We start from the raw sequence: 12,783 nt of genomic DNA, 5'->3' as shown, positions 1-12,783 counted from the left end.
AACATATCGGCAGATAACTCCCGTTTTGTCAACACCAGGTGGTAGTGGAAGTCTTCTTGTGACCCGGAAGGAGTTGTTGGGGTCATCATGTCCTCCACACACAACTATGGTGTTATCTGTGACTTTCACTTTTATTTCATCTGCAGAAAAACCGCGGAAATCGAGGCTTGCAGTCATGTAGACCGGCTGCCGTTTCTGGGAAGGTGGCTCCCCCTTCTGTGTCCCTCGACGTGTGACACGGTGACAGTTTTCACTGTGACAGCTTTCTGACTGAGGGTTGTTGTGCGACATCACCATGAGAGGACGGAGAATGTCGTTCAGAAAGCCCATATTGGCCAACTGCTGCTGTTGATAACGCGGGTTTCTCTGGTAATAGCAGGGTCTTGAATATGCGGCATGCTCTCTGAAAATATCTTCGGGTACCACGTGGAACAACATGGTTGTAGGCGGTGTTTTACTCTCGACAAAGATGTAGGCAATCAATTCAATGTAAATGTCCCAGTTACGTTGTATGCGCTAGCCGCTCTCGATGCTTCGGGGATCTGTTGTCGGTCGTGTTGAGTCTTGAAGCTGAATGCTGGAATGACAGTCAGCTCAATCCCTCAGCCTTATATACAGCTACACAACACACCTACAACCTCGCGAATCATCCAGAAAACGCCACGAGAATGTAATAGCTAATTCGAGAACAAGGTGACAACGTGTTTCTGTTTACGGATGTGACGAAACAAAGCCAGTGCGCATTCGCGAGACTAAAAATAGCACAGAGGGCGGAGCTTATCGCGAGAAAAACCGCTTCTGGTATGTTCGCGATCTCGCTGGCTGTCGACAGACCCACTTGTCATATCAGTCAGTGTTATAGTATTAACATACCTACGACATACGTATATTTCCCCTGGTGTCAGTTTTAGTAAACTGGGGTTTTGGAGAAGATATTGGAGGCACTGAAATCACCAAAGGAAACAATATTGTGAGACTTTTAATTATACTTCAGTGGATCCGCTACAATAAGGTGTGGCACACAGGGTGCTCCGACGTCGTTTAAAATATTCTTGTCACATACATGTATACAATAAGATGGGTTTGTTTTATATAAAACTAGTTCTAGCCTTAATTTTCATCGGGAATATTCACCTATTCCAATTTCATAATACACATATTTGTTTGTTTGTGGGTTGTTTTACACCGCATTCAGCAATTTTCAAGCGGCGATCTGTAAAATAATTGAATTTGTGCCAGACAATACAGTGATCAACAGCATGAGCATGCATCGATCTACGCAACGGGGATACAGTGACATGTGTCAACCAAGTCGACAGCGAGTCTGACCGCTCGATCCCGTTAGTCGCCTCATGCGACAAGCATGAGTTACTGAATCCCACATGGGTACAATGTGTTACTGAAGACCTACCTGAATCTTCACGGGTAAGAATACACATATAGATCTATAGGACTGTACACTGGTTCACGGTTTGGATGAGCACTGTTTGTATTTCTTAACGTTATACTGAGCCAGGTCGCAGTGAATATCTATGATACAATCAGTGGTAAATCAAAATTAAAGTGTTCCCTGTCAGTCGAGGTGCAGTTGGGTGGCCTTGTGGTTACGTCAGGCCAAAAAGACACGGTTCAATTCCCCACCTGGGTACAGTTTGTGAGCCCATTTCTGGTGTCATACGTAGAGGTAATACTGGAATATTGGTAAAAGCGACATAAACTAAACTCAATCATTCCCGGTCTGTCGAAAGAGCCTTCGTTGTCTATATATTTGACGGAACACAGTATTGCAGTCTGAAGCTTTCCATTTCTTGCTTTGAGTCTGTTATGATTCAACCAGTTATTCCTCTGGTTGTACCCATATGTTAGAAATGCTACAGGCTTTACCTGCCCCCTTGCTCGTGATACTCAAATGACCTATATGTCAAATGTCAAGCTATTTCATAATAACAAACATGAGTAGCAGTAGACGCTCCTATACTACAGCGAACGCCCGGATAGTGGGATTTCCGGGCTGTCGGGGTTCCCAATGGACAGTCTGCATTGCCCGAGGCACGCCACGATAAGATGAATGCTGTGTAAGACCAGAATGGAGATGTTTTGTGGGGTTTACTCATCCTTGAGGCCTCGATTATCCAGCCTTTCTACACAAGTATGACAAATTCCCTCCGAAATCACCCTGAAACACGTTCGGGCGTGGCACAGGGGTTCGAATCACTGTTTGGACAATAATTTTACAAGAAGAAGTGCATTTTATGTAATGAGTGTAGAGGGAGAATTTTGTAAAAAATCCATTTCTTCACCGATTTCGTTCAAATTTGAAATATAAGTTACTCATAACATATAAAAACAATATACGGTTGCAAAAATCTATGTTTTTATTTTTAAAATTATTGTCCAAACAGTGAGTCGAACCCCTGTGGAGTGAGGGATGCAAACTTGTGGTGTTTATGTTCCCCTTAATACCCAGGACATGATCATAGGTGGATCCCCTAGCCTTGTGGTTAAAGCGTTTGCTCGTCAGCTGAAGACCTGGTTCGATTCTCCACATAGGTTCAGTGTGTGAGGCCCATTTCTGGTGTCCCCTGCAGTGATATTGCTGGAATATTGCTACAAGTGGCATCAAAAACTTACTCACTCACTCAAACATGAAGCTGCCGCTCTTGCCATAACACAAATAGTGTTCAGTGCTGCTTTAAGCCAAGTTCACTTTCTCTGGCATCTTGATTTTGTGGGGCGGTGGAGTAGCCTAGTGGTTAAGGCGTTCGCTCGTCACAATGGTGTTTCACTGCACACAGACCTCAGTCACTGCCATCCATATGGTGGAGCGATGTAAAGGTCCTTCACAAAACACACATCCTGATGTGTATAAGTCTTTACGTCAGCCGAAATGCTTATGTCACATACTATTCAAAATAAAACCGGACATGGAAGTATCCATTATGACATTTTATTACTTTGTGAAACACGACACGTGTATCAGACATACAAATGCATGGTGAAATACATGGAACTAATAAAAATGACAATTTAAAAAATACAGATCATGAACTGTTAAAAAAGAACAACAAAATGGATACGACTGTAACTGGATGATGTAAAGGGGGTGTCAGTGAGTACACATTAGCCCAATACTGATCGGACAGTTGTTCACATGTGAACATATACGTTGAGACAAAAATAAAACTACGTGAACAATCCTTGGCATCTAACAAGTATGATATTTTTTTTTACCCAGATATCATCCTCCTTATACTGTTTTCATGGGAATTCTTATCCGACATTAAATATTTATCAAGACGAATAATTCAACGAAGTAAGATATATCTGTCAGAAATAAGACAGACTGACCTCAACACACTGAGTCCTGTGTATCGTCATGAACACAATCTCAAATCAGTTCATGGGAAATATTATCTGACATTAAATATTTATCAAGACGCATATTTTCACGAAAAAGAATATGTATCAGTCAAAATGTGTCAGACCACTTCAACACATGAGTCCTGTGTATCCGACACTAACTTCACAAATCTTAAATCACTCCCAAACAATTGGAACAGTTTGCTCTTCCTTTCCACTGATGGTCTGAGACAGGAATGGCGCCTGAATGGTCATCTCGCCCTCTGCATTCAGGACACTCGTCAACATGGACTGGTCCACTTTGTCGGGGAGACGAATGCGCCTTTGCAGTGTCCGACAAATATGGGAACCCTGACCACCAGCTAGAGTAACTGCTCTTTATCAAAGGGAAACTACTCTAACCCTAGTCTATGAAACGTCACATTTGTGTAGAGGTCTCAGTTTCGCTGTACCCGCTGTACCCGTCACACTTGCTCTCACGTTCGGCTTCCACGGTGACGTCACCATTACTTACAACTACCCGGATGTCTTCTGGTTTGTAGTTGGACAGATCGAACCGAATTTCAAAGTCTTGTGATGATGAGGAGACGGGAAGATTCTTGTCGGCTTTGACCAGTATACTCTCGGCATCTTCATCTCCATCTGACATCAGTCGTACTACTTCTTCGTCCTCGTCCGTATTTCGGTCTGTCGTCTGCTCTGGCAGAACACTGACAGCTGTCGTCTGCTCCTCCAGGCGAGCGATGTCACTGGGGTCATGTCTGAGAGAGGGCTTCTCGTCATACTTCAACATTAGGCAGGTATCTTCCTCCTGTCCTTTCTCTTCCTCGACATCCATTTGCTTGTCAAAGGACCCGTCTGTCGTTTTGTTGTCATCTTCCGGGCGAGGTTCCTCTCTGTCTGGATCTGTGGTCGTCTGTTCAGTAGTTTCTTCCTCCTTATCAGGACTCCCATTGGACAAAACCTTCTTCTCCTTCCTCTCAACAACAGGAAGACCAAACATAGTGGAAAACAGGTGTTTCATGCCTTCTTGAAGAGCTGCTTGAACTTCCTTTTCTCCTTCCATTCCACCGTCGTCGTACTCATCATCATCTGTGTCACTTGTCCTGGCTGGGTCAGATCTGACCCTCTTCTCTTTGTGTTCAGCTTTCTTCTCGCCCTCTTCCCTCTCCTGTTTGTCCTCTACACTGTGTTTTGCAGACGCGGGGATCTCGAGGATAACCTCGCCGTCAACATATCGGCAGGTAACCCCCGTTTTGTCAACACCAGGTGGTAGTGGAAGTCTTCGTGTGACCCGGAAGGAGTTGCTGGGGCCATCATGTCGGCCACACACAACTATGGAGTTATCTGTGACTTTCACTTTTATTTCATCTGCAGAAAAACCGCGGAAATCGAGGCTTGCAGTCATGGATTCCGGCTGCCGTTTCTGGGAAGGACGCTCTCCCTTCTGTGTCCCTCGACGTGTGACACGCTGACAGTTTTCACCGTGACAGCTTTCTGACTGAGGGTTGTTGTGTGACATCACCATGAGAGGACGGAGAATGTCGTTCAGAAAGCCCATATTGGCCAACTGCTGCTGTTGACAACGCGGGTTTCTCTGGTAATAGCAGGGTCTTGAATATGAGGCACGCTCTCTGAAAATATCTTCGGGTACCACGTGGAACAACATGGTTGTTGATGGCGTTTTACTCTCGACAAAGATGTAGGCAATCAATTCAATGTAAATGTCCCACTTATGTTGTATGCGCTAGCCGCTCTCGATGCTTCGGCGATCTGTTGTCGGTCGTGTTGAGCGTTGAAGCTGAATGCTGGAATGACAATCAGTTCAATCCCTCCGCCTTATATACAGCTACACAACACACCTACAACCTCGCGAATCTTCCAGCAAACGCCACGAGAATGTAATAGCTAATTCGAGAACCAGGTGACAACGTGTTTCTGTTTACGGATGTGACGAAACAAAGCCAGTGCGCATTCGCGAGACTAAAAATAGCACAGAGGGCGGAGCTTATCACGAGAAAAGCCGCTTCTGGTATGTTCGCGATCTTGCTGGCTGTCGACAGACCCACTTCGTCATATTAGTCAGTTTTATAGTATTAACATACCTACGACATACGTATATTTCCCCTGGTGTCAGTTTTAGTAAACTGGGGTTTTGGAGAAGATATTGGAGGCACTGAAATCACCAAAGGAAACAATATTGTGAGACTTTTAATTATATTAAATACTTCAGTGGATCCGCTACAATAAGGTGTCGTCGTTTAAAATATTCTTGTCACATACATGTATACAATAAGATGGGTTTGTTTTATATAAAACTAGTTCTAGTCTTAATTTTCATCGGGAATATTCACCTATTCTCAATTTCATAATACACATATTTGTTTGATTGTGTGTTGTTTTACACCGCATTCAGCAATATTCAAGCGGCGGTCTGTAAAATAATCGAATCTGTACCAGACAATACAGTGATCAACAGCATGAGCATGCATCGATCTACGCAACGGGGATACAGTGACATGTGTCAACCAAGTCGACAGCGAGTCTGACCACTCGATCCCGTTAGTCGCCTCATGCGACAATCATGAGTTGCTGAAGACCTATCTGAATCTTCACGGGTAGGAATACACACACACATATACGTGTATATATATAGGACTGTACACTGGTTCACGGCTTGGATGCGCACTGTTTGTATTTCTTAACGTTATACTGAGCCAGGTCGCAGTGAATATCTATGATACAATCAGTGGTAAATCAAAATTAAAGTGTTCCCTGTCAGTCGAGGTGCGGTTGGGTGGCCTTGTTGTTACATCAGGCCAAAAAGACTCGGTTCAACTCCCCACCTGGGTACAGTTTTGTGAGCCCATTTCTGGTGTCATTCGTAGAGGTAATACTGGAATATTGGTAAAAGCGGCATAAACTAAACTCAATCATTCCCGGTCTGTCGAAAGAGCCTTCTTTGTCTATATATTTGACGGAACACAGTATTGCAGTCTGAAGCTTTCCATTTCTTGCTTTGAGTCTCGTATGATGCTGTGTAAGAACAGAATGGAGATGTTTTGTGGGGCTTACTCATCCTTGAGGCCTCGATTATCCAGCCTATCTTCACAAGTATGACAAATTCCCTCCGAAATCACCCTGAAACACGTTTGGGCGTGGCACAGGGGTTCGAATCACTGTTTGGACAATAATTTTACAAGAAGTGTATTTTATGTAATGAGTGTAGAGGGAGAATTTTCTAAAAAATCCATTTCTTCACCGATTTCGTTCAAATTTGAAATATAAGTTACTCATAACATATAAAAACAATATACGGTTGCAAAAATCTATGTTTTTATTTTTAAAAATTATTGTCCAAACAGTGATTCGAACCCCTGTGGAATGAGGGATGCAAACTTGTGGTGTTTATGTTCCCCTTGATACCCAGGACATGATCATAGGTGGATCCCCTAGCCTTGTGGTTAAAGCGTTTGCTCGTCAGCTGAAGACCTGGTTCGATTCTCCACATCGGTTCAGTGTGTGAAGCCCATTTCTGGTGTCCCCTGCAGTGATATTGCTGGAATATTGCTACAAGTGGCATCAAAAACTTACTCACTCACTCAAACATGAAGCTGCCACTCTTGGCATAACAAAAATAGTGTTCAGTGCTGCATTAAGCCAAGTTCTCTTTCTCTGGCATCTTGATTTTGTGGGGCAGTGGAGTAACCTAGTGGTTAAGGCGTTCGCTCGTCACCGAAGACCCGGTTGATTCCTCACATGGGTAAAATGTGTGAAACCCATTTCTGGTGTTCCCCCCTGTGATATTGCTGGAATATTGCTAAAAGCAGCGTAAAACTATACTCACTCACTCTTGATTTTGTATTGATAAACACAGATATGTATCACCAGGGAGACAATAAGACGTTGTAGATTATCCCTGGTATCACTTGGCATGTATACATTCTTTCTTCCATGCTGTTTTCTGTACACAAAACAAATATGGTGATCTTGGTGCTTATGGAGATGCTTATAAAAGATTACTGACAGACTGCACAGAAATCAAATATATTGTCACACAGTGGATTGTTTGGTGGATGTCGTAAGTGTTTCATGAAAACACTATTGCTCCAAAGATGTATTCCGTGATGAAAATGACAAACAAGTTCAACCTGTTAGTTTGGTTGGATTTTATTCACATCGGATACATGCATACAATATTTTTAAAATGTCATAAATTTAGGACTACCAGATGATTTCAAACACTTTACAAAGACCCTTGACACTTTTGATGGAAGATGAATAATATCTACTATGTTTTGAAAAGTGTTCATTCAGCTCTAGTCAACATAGGCTGTGTGGTAGAGAACGAGTCCTCATAAAGGGAGATAACTACGAAAGAGGCTGAGGCTGAAGTTGCTCTCCTGTTTCTGGTGATACAAGAAGACCTTTCGATGCTCTGGAAGAGAACATATTATACTGTAACTACAAAACATTTAACAGCTGATTTAACATGCATCTAATTGGTTATATGTGATATTTGTTTCTTTCAAAGTTGACCCAAGAATGAAATATGGAAGTCTTCTAAACAAATCATATAAATGTCCTGTTTATCGGGTTCTGTCATTCAGAGAAAGATCATATGATACTTAAACTTTACTAGTTTCCTGATTCATGTCGCAATCATCGGAAGCTACATTATGGTGATATTTAAACATCTGTGTGGCAACAAAAGAGATTCTTATTATTCGCAATGTTAGGTTTTGAAAACATGCAAATACCCATGAGTTTGACCAATCAAATTTGGTGTGAAGAGCGAACAGGTACCAGGTCGAAAATGGTTTCAGTTTGTTTTGTTTTGTTTTTGTGTGTATGTTTACAGACTTAGAGTCACCTACTTCTCCATCTCCAGGGTTCTCTGCACCTTCCAATAATGTCTCTGTTCCTGAGTCTCGTTCAGTGCATACATGGCACCCCAAATAGCCGTCCCTCCCACAAGGCTGAAAGCAAACAGACAAAATAAACAGTTCTAACATGCTGAGTAGTTTGTAAAGAGTAGTTTGTAAAGAGTAGTTTGTCCATACTGATGTTAATGAGACCTGTCATTATCTCGAACGAATCTTACCCCATCACTGTTCCGAAAACACCTCCGGCAAACATTCCTTTAAGTCCCAGGTTGCACTTCAACAAAGCTGCTGTTATTCCTGAAACAAGAAAGATGGCTCATATAATTAAAAAGCTCTTACTGTAGTTCCTCAGTCCAAATGTTCAAGTGTAATTCTTTTTACAGAAAATTCTGACAGTAATTGCTGGTAGCCAAATTTCTAACACAAAACATTACCTTGCTACCTGGATGTTTTAACATCTGCAAACATCAGATGTTGAAAATTAATGGAATGCGAATTGAAAAATAACAAAATGCACATTGTCAAAACTGGACCAGATGGTCTATTAACTGTTAACTGTGAGCGATGATCCTTCATGTCACATATGGTCGGTGGACACTGCCACACAATCAGTGTGTGAAATAGTTTCCAAATTTTGCTAGCCCATTGGGCTAGCTATGCCTGAAAGTTACTAGCCCTCAAAATAATTCACTAGCCCAAAATTTGAATGTAGAAATTAAGCAAAAGATTACACAAAGGTAAGCTGCTAATATGAAGAACATTATTATCAGGCCATAATCTTGAATGATTTAAAAGAAGTCGGAGAGAGTGATATATTAAAAAAATGACCCCATAGAAATTCACTAGCCAGCAGGGCCAGTGACTCTGGAGACTTACTGGCCTGACTGGATTTTTACTAGCCACGGGCTAGCGGGCCAGTGGTTATTTCACACACTGCACACAATCAACTATTACCTTGTAGACTTGGGGAACATATTCCACACGCAATCCCCACAGGTGAAACAGCATTTGACAGGTGTAGAGAAGTGATAGTTCCTAAAAGTATCAGTGTCTGATATACAAAAACTTACCTAAACCTACTGAATATTCCAATGGGGATGACTTGTTGCGATATACAGCAATAGACTGTGATATACCTCTGAAACAAATTACAACATTAGGTCAGCAGCTTTATAAGCATGTCAAACAATACTTTTAATCATCATATGCGTCAGCTTTGTCACACCCATCCCCTCTCAACACCCCAACCCTGCTTCCACCACATTTTCTTCCACTGAATACAAATCTGGTAATTCAGATATAACAGCCATAGAAGACATTGTCAGCCATCTAACCCACTCAGCCACCGTGGCTTCAAGATTTCACACTTTATTTTTTTGTGGAAGATGCGCTGGCTGAGTAGGTTAGATGGCTCACTTTGTGTGATGGAGATTAGCTGCCTGACTGGGTGTGGGTTTGTATCCTGGAGTGAAGTCAACCCAACATTTTTACTTTACTGAGAAAGTGTAATCCCAAATAAAACATATGTTGCATCTGACCACTGTCTAAATGACATTGCACTTGTATCACTTGATAGCAGCAAAACTTGCCAGATTACAGACCAACTGGTATAACTTACAGCAAGGACACTGTGAATAGGGAGACTTTCACAGTCCACTTTGATCCATCCAACAAACTCCTCAAGAAGATAGAATCTTGAAGTGATCTCTGAAACAGATCCTTATATTGACATCCAATTGTACGTAATGCCATTACAAGTTTATATCAACTCTATATTGTAATGGGGGGGGGGGGGTAGCCTACTGACTGAAGACCTGGGTTCCATTCCTCGCCTGGGTACAATGTGTGAAGCCAGTTTCTGGTGTCCCCTGCTGTGATATTGTTACTTATTTGTAGCCCCCCCGTCACATAACAGTAATAATACCAAGTGAGACAGTCAACAGCAACATCACGCCAACATCAACATCAACATCACACCAGAAATGGGCTTCACATATTGTACCCATGTGGGGATTCGAACCCGGGTCTTCTGCGTGACGAGACAACGCTTTAACCACTAGGCTACCCCACCGCCCCCAGATTGAAAGAACCCCACACAAATATTACTAAACAGGATTCAAATAAATATCTACAGGATGGACATGATTTATCTGACTGGCAGTTGATTTCACACAAGACATTGATTTTAGAAAATTGCAAGATGCATTTCAGGAAAAGCTACAAGTTCTAAATGATATGGTAAGGGACAAGTACAAGACATTCACTCACAAACGCCCTGAACCGCGTTGAGAACACTGTCGCCTGGTGCTTCCTGATAAACTCCTCCCTGGCATGTCGACCACCAACAAACGATGTAATGAGGAAGGTGATCAACGCTGTTTGTGTTGTCACCTGCTTTATGAACTGCACCTCAGGACTCCAGCCACCTATATGACTGGAAACAGAAAATCAGACGTTTAGTGGGAGAGTGAGTGAGTACGGTTTTACACCACTTTTAGCAATATCGAGGCAGAGGACACCAGAAGGGGCTTCACACAGTGTACCCATGTAGGCAATCACAAGACGCCAATGTCGCAGGCATAAAAGTTTTCAGTCCCATGCTGGAATTCAAACCATGGACATTCTGATAGAAAAGTTAGACACCTTGTCCACAAGACCAAAGAGGTTAACCCCAGCAGCAAACTGACAAGGTAAGGGACCGTTCATAATTTATGGCAAAGGGGGGGGGTAATGATGTTTTTTATGCAGAAGCATGTACAATGTGAATGACCCCCCGATAAAATGTACGTACAAAGTAAGTGACAACCCCCCTACATACCATGTACAAAATCAATGCCCCCCCCTCCCTTTTCCCATAATTTTTTAAGCATAATTTTATGTACAAAATTGCTGACACCCCTAGTAAATGTGTACAAAACTGATGACCGTCCCTATCTCCCCAGAACAAAATGGGTGACCCCTCCTTAAACTCGTCATCATCCCCCCAAGCCATAAATTATGAACGGTCCCAAGGTGAGTGAGACTAGTTTTACGATGCACTCAGCAATATTCCAGCTATATGGCGGCAGTCTGTAAATAATAGAATCTGGATCAGACAATCCAAAAAATCAACAGCATGAGCATCGATCTATGCAATTGGGAACCAATGACATGTGTCAACCAAGTCAGCTAGCCTGACCACCCAACCCCGTTGATGGCCTCTTACGACAATCATGGGTGACTGAAGCCAATTCTAACCTGGATCTTCACAGGTGAGTGAACAGCAGGCATGTCCCCAGACACATAGTAGTGTACTGAGACACATTTTGCCCAAGTTGGACACCTATGTACCGACCATAACATTTAGAGTCCCATGCTGGAATTCAAACCATGGACCTTCTGATAAAAAAGTCAGACAACTTGTCCACAAGACCAAAGAGGTTAATCCCCAACAGTAAACTGACAAGGTAAGGATGTCATTTGTGTGATAACACCACTCCATGCAATTATGCAACACATGCTATCGATTTGCTGAAATATCATGGTGTCACAATACGAAAACAAAAATCATGCAAGATGCAACACACAGCTGCTATCAGTCCTCGCATCCCATTGGACAATTTCTGGGTGTGTCATCATGATCATCAATTTCATATTCATGACACGGAAAACTCTGACGGCAAATACACATCTCACTCTTTTGAAAACATCTTCATGAGTCGGTCTTTTCCTGTTTCTTTCATCATATATTCTTGTATTTCCATTTCAGAAACAAAGTTCACTGTTTGTATACTCTGTGTTGACACAGCCTGTTCCATCTTGTCTGTGGCAGTTGCCTTCTCAGCTGCATACACTGTTGGGAAACACAGAGTTTGCCATATTGACAGTCTCGGCACACGGTGACATCTGTCTACATTGTGGTGTGGACATCGTAAGACGAATCGCCGAAGACCCTTGCAAGACTCCATCATGTCATCTAGAACGTTATTACTCATCACCTGTGAGAAAACCAAGGCACAAGGATCATTAATCACTGTTGTTAATAAATTGAAAATTGAAATTACTCGGATCGAGTCATTTCAAGAAGTGATTTATAACTCTTCTCTCTATACATTCTGTGGGCATAGATCGCGGCCTGAGACAGACAGTGGACTTCCACGTGCATCTGTTGTCATACGCAAAAGCATAACTAGATCATAACTTAAGGAACCAAGTGTCAAAATCCTAACCCAAAATTTCAAGTTCAAGCCATGTTTATCAATGTCAAGTCACAGAGTTACCCCCCTTTTTGACATGTGCTTGGTTGTTTATAAAAGACGAATCATAACAATATTCCGTACAAACGGATTGCTCGACGTTACATACCCCTCTAATTTTACACGCTCGAACTGCAAAATATTTGTTTGCGCGAAATATTCAGCTTCATTTCACAATATCCAATTTTGTACCTGGCACCTACTAAAAGGATCGTTGTGTTTTGTGTCTTAAAAGTAACACCATGTAACAACAATGTTTTGAAGAGACTTTGTTAATAGGTGTTCGAATCCCAGGTAGGACT

At 42.3% G+C, this 12,783-nt stretch overlaps 2 protein-coding genes across 2 annotated transcripts; both read right to left on the bottom strand.

Moving 5' to 3' along the window:
• Positions 1-2,931: 2,931 nt before the first annotated feature.
• Positions 2,932-5,230, bottom strand: LOC124285050. The gene is made up of 2 exons (XM_046721198.1): positions 3,798-5,230; positions 2,932-3,694 (listed from the first exon to the last, which is right to left on the bottom strand). Exons 1-2 carry the CDS (start codon positions 5,027-5,029, stop codon positions 3,538-3,540), a joined length of 1,389 nt encoding a protein of 462 aa, XP_046577154.1. The 5' UTR covers positions 5,030-5,230; the 3' UTR covers positions 2,932-3,537.
• A 2,284-nt stretch (positions 5,231-7,514) lies between these two features.
• Positions 7,515-12,523, bottom strand: LOC124285058 (RPII140-upstream gene protein-like). Its single transcript, XM_046721203.1, has 8 exons — positions 12,455-12,523; positions 11,922-12,223; positions 10,515-10,680; positions 9,865-9,953; positions 9,317-9,384; positions 8,465-8,543; positions 8,238-8,339; positions 7,515-7,798 (listed from the first exon to the last, which is right to left on the bottom strand). Exons 2-8 carry the CDS (start codon positions 12,218-12,220, stop codon positions 7,732-7,734), a joined length of 870 nt encoding a protein of 289 aa, XP_046577159.1. The 5' UTR covers positions 12,221-12,223; positions 12,455-12,523; the 3' UTR covers positions 7,515-7,731.
• Between the last annotated feature and the right edge of the window lie 260 nt (positions 12,524-12,783).

The sequence above is a fragment of the Haliotis rubra genome, unplaced genomic scaffold, assembly GCF_003918875.1.
Source record: "Haliotis rubra isolate DU_JTF1 unplaced genomic scaffold, ASM391887v1 Scf350, whole genome shotgun sequence".
NCBI lineage: Eukaryota > Metazoa > Mollusca > Gastropoda > Lepetellida > Haliotidae > Haliotis > Haliotis rubra.
This window is presented reverse-complemented; position numbering and strand designations above follow the sequence as displayed.

Coding starts and splice junctions, on each gene's coding strand:
- LOC124285050 (XM_046721198.1), bottom strand. CDS start 5,029: ATGTTGTTCCACGTGGTACCCGAAGATATTTTCAGAGAGCGTGCCTCA. Junction 3,695..3,797: donor AGCGGGTACAGCGAAACTGA/GACCTCTACACA, acceptor CCATATTTGTCG/GACACTGCAAAGGCGCATTC.
- LOC124285058 (XM_046721203.1), bottom strand. CDS start 12,220: ATGAGTAATAACGTTCTAGATGACATGATGGAGTCTTGCAAGGGTCTT. Junction 9,385..9,864: donor CTATTCACAGTGTCCTTGCT/GTAAGTTATACC, acceptor AATTTGTTTCAG/AGGTATATCACAGTCTATTG. Junction 8,544..9,316: donor GGAATATTCAGTAGGTTTAG/GTAAGTTTTTGT, acceptor TTCTTGTTTCAG/GAATAACAGCAGCTTTGTTG.